Below are 7,517 nucleotides of genomic sequence, written 5' to 3'. Positions count from 1 at the left end.
CAAACACTTTCTCTTCCAGAACAAACACTTTCTCTTCCAGAACAAACAGAAGATGCAATTTCCAGTTTCCCTCACAATTAAGATGGGGCCAAGATATGGGTGACACTAATAAATACCACGTCCAGGCCTGGTCCATGAAAAACTCTTCTCACCCACTGGCTGGCGAATTTAGCGGTTCCCGTAAAGGACTCCAATGTCCCAAAGACTCCCAGGCCCTGGAAATAGTGGAACCACTGAAAAGAAGGAGCCCAAGTCACTACCCAAAGAGCCACCCAGGAGAAACATACATGTGTTGTGCTATGCGTGAGAAAGAAATAATCTTTTATTATGTTGGGTTTATTATCTGAAGCCCAATGGTGCACTTGTGTTTAACAACCTGCTTTCTGGAGGAATAAAAGACCCAATTTGTAGTATTTGCTGATTTCTGTGGTATAAATACTCCCACCATGGTCAATTTCAGGCTGCCCACTAAATGCAGAGTGCAGAAGAGATGCTAAGTATCAGCTCCTGTGAGTCGTATAGGCAGGCCTCATCCAGCACACCACTGGCTAAGTCTCTTAGGGTTTAGGATCTGTGTGTTTCCATAGCACATTCAAGCCACCTTGACCAATATGGTAATGAAGCCATGCCTGGGCTACACTCATTTCCTCTCTGCATAAGCCAGAGCACTTCCGTCCTCATCTTGAGGCTTTCAGTCTCTCTTTGCCTTTCCAGAGGTGTATGAGCTTATATTTAAAACTGAAAATTCCCAAGGTGATCCAAAATCATTTCCTTTGATTCATAAAGGCCTCATTTTACTTCTGATCAATCCAGAGCATCTCCGTGGGAGTTTAGCACTGTGTGAAGTTTAGTGAGGACATTTTCATTAATTTTAATAGCATTCAGAATTCTATATCTCAGAGGACTGTAGCTTGTCAAGGACATAATGTTAGCTTTAAAAAAAAAAAAAGAACAAATGCTCAACTATTCTCTTTGGTTTATCTGTGGGAAAGATTCTGCTCCCTCTCTTGGTACATTAGTATCACAAGTTTTAGAAATTTTTTATAACTTTTCAAAGAATCTGAATATTTTACCCTTGAAGTCCACAGATCTCCTCTCTCTGATCTTGTGTCTGTTTCAAATCGTGATGTGCTCTGATTCAGACAGTTCTGCCTCTGTCTGTGGTCCCCTTGTCGCCAGGAGGAGACCCGGTGATCGTGGAGTCGATCGTTTTCCCTCTTCCATTGGTACCAGCTCTCCACTCAACCCCGTCCCCAGCAATTCATGTCACAGGAACAAAGTGTGGTCCACAGGGGCAGAATCTCACATCTAATCTTATATGTTCCTCTTGGCCAAATCTATTGGGACAAACACTGTTTCTTTTCTTGTGTCATTTGCTTGTTGTACTCCTTAAAAGAAGGTGAATTGAAAAAATGTCTAAAGTATATTGGTAAATGGAAAGAGCATGCTGCAAATACATATGAACACATCTGTGTGATCTTCTGTGTGTGAACGTGCTCCGTGTTAGACACACATCACCGCCTCCATATGCACACAATGAAGAGACACCCAGCACGAGCTCACGCGGGTGCTACGACTGGTGGGAACGCTTACTCCCTGCCCCTGATGTTTCATGGAAGGACTCGCCTGCCTCTGTCTCCCTCATTCCTCCTTCACTGGTGGGTCTGCAGGAGAAACTGGGTCTCAGGCTCAGCCCCTCCTGCCCATTCCTTAGGATCTACCTGCCCTGGAGGAAGACATTCAACCCCACTTCTGCAGGCCTTGAGTTTTCCAGGGGCAGGTCACTGGATAGTAAAAATGCAACTAGCACAGAGTGAGAGAAGCACCCACGGGCCACCAACAGTTAGGATCCCTGAGGAGAACGATGCCAAGGGTAACCCAAACAGCAGATAATCCAAACAGGAACCCCTGTGCAGTCTAAAAGCTAATCGTGTAAGGCGGGGACTTATCCCTTTGTTTTAAAAAAACTCGCTTTCCACGGCTAGTTAGCCCAGTTGGTTAGAGCATAGTATTGGTAACACCAATGTCAAGGGTCTCATTCCCTTACCGGCCAGCCACAAAACAACAAACAAACAAACCAAAACTCACTTTCTGTTTATTCATTCCTCGTTCATCTGTGCAACACCAACTATGAGACAGGCCCTGTTTGATGGCTGGGGATATCGCAGTGATAAAAATAAATCTTTGCCCTCCAGGAGCTCATGTCAGTGGGAGAAAAACCGCAACAAAAACAGGACAACTAAGTAAAATATGTAGTAGGTCAGATACTGATAGGTGCAAAGGAGAAACAGAGGCAGGGAGAGGAAAAGGAAGTGTGCCTGGGGAGTGGCCATAATTTCATTCAGCTAGCACAAATTTCTATTGGAAAATGTGGAAGTGGAAGAGTCTGCTGGATAATAGTGAGCAGGCTGCCTGGATTTGAACAGGGAGGGCAGCAGCAGAGCTGGGTTTACCTTTCCTCCGCAGACTCCCGGGAGTGCTGAGTGTGCGCGGCAAATGTGCTTGGTACCTAAGTCGTATAACTTCGTATAATGTATGCTATACGAAGTTATTACGGTATGCACAGGGCCAAACAAAAGCCTGAATGAATGGAGAACTGATGAATCATGCAGCATTTAGCACTGTGAAAATTGGCTAGCTGTTTGGGTCTTCGCATCATATTGTAGATAAAAGTAAATTCCGGATGGATTAGAAAAATAAGTGAAAAAGAAAACCCGTAAGGGGCCTCCTACGCACAAAAGCAAAGGGAAGAATGTCACAAAGACAATATCAATCACTTTGATTATGTAAAACTAGACGTTTCCCTACCAAATGAAATGAAAACTTAAACCACTTTAAAACATGATAGAATATTTCAGTGTTTTTTACATACCTAAAGTAGGAAGTCTGTTGATTCAGAAGTTGATTTGCTGCTGGCCTCCAGAGGTTAAGCAAACCTTTCTTGGGTGAGACACCAGACTGGAGGCCCATTAGTAACACCAAGGAAGTTCAAGTACATCCCCACTCGGTGGGGAAGGTGGGGGCAGATCCTGCAGAAGGACACCCTGGCCTCCTGCAAGCCAGACCTTTCCCCTTGAGGTTCAGAGCTACAGCCAGACCCGGCTGAGCCAGCAGGGAGGCAAGAAAAATAACCTAACACTCCATCACCCCCATCCTCCCCCTACAGACACACAGTAATTTAAGGGATGGGATGGTAGTGAAGGAAACCAAAGATATTTCAGCCCAAAATATACTTCTCTGATATATTTCAAGACGGCTATTCAGAAGGGCTGGAGAAACAATCATAGCTGAAAAGCTGCCTCCTGTGGAGATTTGCATCCATACAGGAGTCTACACTGGCGAAATAAACAGCCAGGCTTTTTCTGGGGCCCTCCCTCCCTTGTCTACCATCCGTTCTTTCCCAGGGCAGCTCCCAGGTCACCAGACACTTCCATCTGCATAACAAGGCGGCCTGTGCTTGGCTGCTTTCACCCTTCACCTGTGACAACACCTCCCCAGAGCTCAGAGAAACTTGACCCCAGGTCATTGTTCTTTGGGCTCATTCATTTTCTCTGAAAAACATTTACTCTTACACCCCCCATCCCCCCTTCCCCTGGGAAGGATGTGTAAGCTTCTGTACCCCACTGGTTACCGGGCAACCACTCTCTTGTGATTCCCTGTTGCACAGCTCTCCACAGGATGTTAAAATAAAATTTGTTCTACCTTTTCTCCTATCAATCTGCCTTTTGTCAATTGATTTTCAGCAAACCTTCAGGAATGAAGGGGAAGTTTTTCCCTTGGCCCCTACGGTTTCAGGGCTCTTGGTCATGATCTAGGTATTCCATCGTCCCTGGAATCCCTCCTGACCTGGCTGACCCCAGGCAATGTGTTTGTTTTGGGGTAGAACAGCTGCAATGTACACCACGAAGACCTGGTCTCTAGGACTGAACACCTGGGAGGGAGCCACACCTGTGGCCAGGAGGCACACTCTTCTCCTGCACTGTGAGAACCGCATGTCAAAATAGAGGTGACTGGTAGCACCTCAGTCCCCCTAGCACTCCTGCAGTGACCAGCCTTGCCCAGGTCTGAGGAACAGCCCCTCCGAAGGGGGAAGCTCTAACAGCAGGGGAAGCGGATCTTAAGGAATTGCCTGGGCTTGTGACCTCCTCTGGCACAGTGCTTTTAACCAGGCCTGGCCCCTCTGAACTGAGTAAGCTCCCCCGGGGTTCTTACATTTATCCTGGGAGGAAGACCCTGAAGACTGAAGAATGGACTCAAGAATAGAAAGAGAATGCAATCGCTGTTATCTGAGCAAGGAAGGAAATGTTAACTCATTTTTGCTCCCTGCCCTGGAGAAACCAAGCATAAAATGCAACTTTACAGGAAAAAAGAAAAAAAAGAAATGCCTATTTCTTCTCATTTTATCCAGGTCTCCTAAAACACTTTAAAAGTTACAGCTGTAAACTGTAAGTGCCTGCCTCACAATCCCAGGATTAGTTACCAAGAGCCTACTACATCTTAGTCTCTACTGGGAATCTCACTGCTGGTGGCGGTGGAGTGATCAGAGTCTTAGACAGCTCTTCTTTGTGCAGATTTCGCATATTCAGAACTTTTCCTGAGTAAAAATTAATTTTCATTATCATTGAAAAATAAGAACAAAAAGAAAAGAAATTCATCAGCAGGCAGGCTGACTCATTTTCAATGTGACTGTCCTTTCCTAATACCTAATCAAACTGAAAATCTGGATCAATCTAAAAAGTCCAGATTCTCAGTTTGATTATGTATTAGGAATGGACAGTCATATTAGATCCCTAGATTCTAATTATCAATCTTTCTTCTTTCCACTTTTCCTTCATTCCTTTATAATTTTGTAAGAAAATAACTTAAGTGATTCATTTTCAGAAATGATTCAGACCCAGCTTGAAAGTTGTCTGACTGGTCCAGCCCATTCCTGGGGGGGTGGGGGTCACTGAGTGGATAAAGTTCTCCTTGAGATGGTAATGAGTTATTAGCCCTTTACTGTCCCCTTCATTCCCTGATGTTTCTCCTTTCACAAAGTTTCAGTGGGCCTTTTCCAAGGGTTTGTCCTGACAAAGAAATTTCCTACTAAGGGGTAGTAAGTTAGGGTAATCTAAGAAGTCATCTGGGAAGATTGTATACCCCGTAGTACTCTCAGCCAATGAGGAGGAGGGGGCAGGGACTTGTGCACTAGGGAATAAATTGCTTGCTACAGCACTTTTCTGTGTGCCTGACCTTCAGACACCCGAAACTTGCAAGGCCGTAATTAAAGTCTACTTTGTTGTACCTCGTGTCTCCATGTCCATCCTTTGGCATTGGACAGGTGAGGCTATTTCTCACAGTTTGAAGCAAAATGGTATTAATAAAAACCAATTGGGATTTAGATGCTATCACAAAACAGAGCTGCTGAGCTCGCTAGTGTCTGGCTCTGAAAATTTCTCCAGGAATTGCTTCAGTTTCATACATGAGGTTGCTTTTAAAAAACAAAGAGAAACAGGAAATATTCATTTTTCTCTTGTGATCTCTCCCCTTTGTCCCTCTGTGTTTTGAGTATTGTTAAAATGTATATGGCCTCATATCAGCCATAGATCTTGATGCTCTATCACCAACCTTCCTCATGGTGACCCCACTCCTAACACTGAGGAGCCACTGTGGTCTGCAGGCCTGGGCAGGTGCCGTAAGTGTAGTGGAGACTTCAGTTTTCCGTGTCCACAGCACATTAGCTCCACTACTGTACAAGGCATTATGCTAGGCTCCAGGACAGAAATAGGGGGGTCCCTGCCTTATGGAAGACCACAGACAGAACAGAAATAAACCCATTAATTAAAAACTACAGCAACATACAAATGAAATAGTGGAGGTATGCCCAACATACAGTGGCACGAAAAGAGTGATGAGCTCATTTGGGCTGGGGGTAGGAAATGAGTCGCACCACACTGCTGTAGCTACAGCACTGGGGAGCAACGTCTCTGGGTGTTATGGGTTGAATTGTGTCCTCTGAAAATTCCTATAGTAAAGTCCAAACTACCAGGAACTCAGAACATGACTTTATTTGGAAACAGGGTCATTGAAGGTGTAATTAATTAAGACGAAGTTACACTGGTGCAGGGTGGACCCCTGATCCCATATGACTGGTGAGTTCGTGAAAAGGGGGAATTGGAACACAGAGATAAGCACAATTGTGAGCAGACAGAGAGAGAAGACGGCCATCTACAAGCCAAGGAGGTGGAGGCCAGATCCTTTCCTCACGGCCCTCAGAAGGAACCAACCTGGCTGACACCTTGATTTCAGACTTCTGGCCTCCAGAACTGGGAGAGAATAAATTTCTGCTGCTTAAAGCCACCAAGTCTGGTACTTTGGATGGCAGCTGTAGCAAACACAGTTGGTAAGGAGAATTGGCCATCTTTTGAACAATGGAAAGTAAGGTTGGGATACAATAAAGCTTATTTCAGTGGGGCCTCAGACCTGACCTGGGAGTGCTCTGAGTGGCAGACTAGTTTGATTGTTAGAAATCACCGTCAATTCCCTTCCTTCTGCCTGCACAGAGGGTTCATCCTCCTGATCCTTTAAGTTAGGTGAGGCCATATGACCAGTTCTAACCAATGACCTATGAGTTGAAGTGACAAGTGACTCCTCAGTCAGAAGCATTTAAGAGACAGTACCTGGGGACTCCTGAAGCTTCATGTTGATGACAACAGCCTATGTGGTGGCTGCTGGGTGACTATAAGGAGCAGAGCCACCCTGCTCACCCCCATTGGACATTTAGCATGAGAAATAAGCCTTGTCTAAGCCACTAAGGCATTGGGGGCTGTTTGTTACAGCAGCATAACGCAGCTCATCAGGACCCGTGCAAGAGGATGGACGAGGAAGTACTGTCTACTAGGTCCAGTCCACAAGGGCCCTCCCAGGGGTTGCGGGCTTTGGTTTTGCTCGGTGCCTCCTCTCGGCCTTTGAAGCTCTCTTTGCACCCTCAGACAAGTATCAGGGGTGAGCTTCTGAGCAAACTGGGACCCAAGCGCTTTATTTTCTCTTCCCTTTCAGACCATTTTAGATATAAACGCACTCTCCATTGTAAGTTTAAACCAGGTAAGTTCTTTGGGGAAGAAAGAAACAAGAGAAAACAATTAATCCATTTTCTCATGTAATTGTAGCAGAAGTGATACTATATGTTCACCTTCTCTTCCAGAACAAACACTTTCTCTTCCAGAACAAACAGAAGATGCAATTTCCAGTTTCCCTCACAATTAAGATGGGGCCAAGATATGGGTGACACTAATAAATACCACGTCTAGGCCTGGTCCATGAAAAACTCTTCTCACCCACTGGCTGGTGAATTCAGAGGATCCAGTAAAGGACTCCAATGTCCCAAAGACTCCCAGGCCCTGGAAATAGTGGAACCACTGAAAAGAAGGAGCCCAAGTCACTACCCAAAGAGCCACCCAGGAGAAACATACATGTGTTGTGCTATGCGTGAGAAAGAAATAATCTTTTATTATGTTGGGTTTATTATCTGAAGCCCA

At 45.2% G+C, this 7,517-nt stretch overlaps 1 protein-coding gene across 1 annotated transcript in view; it reads right to left on the bottom strand.

Annotated features, from left to right (window-relative positions):
* LOC103597917 (chromosome unknown open reading frame, human C5orf49) overlaps window positions 1–7,517 on the bottom strand; it is a 13,834-nt gene that overhangs the window by 6,141 nt on the left and 176 nt on the right. Inside the window, exons 2-3 of the mRNA XM_008581800.1 lie at window positions 6,694–6,710; window positions 1,751–1,784 (exon numbers count right to left, since the gene is read on the bottom strand). Coding sequence (XP_008580022.1) covers window positions 1,751–1,784; window positions 6,694–6,710 — 51 coding nt within the window. The remainder of the gene's footprint in view (window positions 1–1,750; window positions 1,785–6,693; window positions 6,711–7,517) is intronic.

The sequence above is a fragment of the Galeopterus variegatus genome, unplaced genomic scaffold, assembly GCF_000696425.1.
Source record: "Galeopterus variegatus unplaced genomic scaffold, G_variegatus-3.0.2 Scaffold2468, whole genome shotgun sequence".
Lineage (NCBI taxonomy): Eukaryota > Metazoa > Chordata > Mammalia > Dermoptera > Cynocephalidae > Galeopterus > Galeopterus variegatus.
Note: the sequence above shows the minus strand (reverse complement) of the source record. Positions and strands in the feature narration are given on the sequence as shown.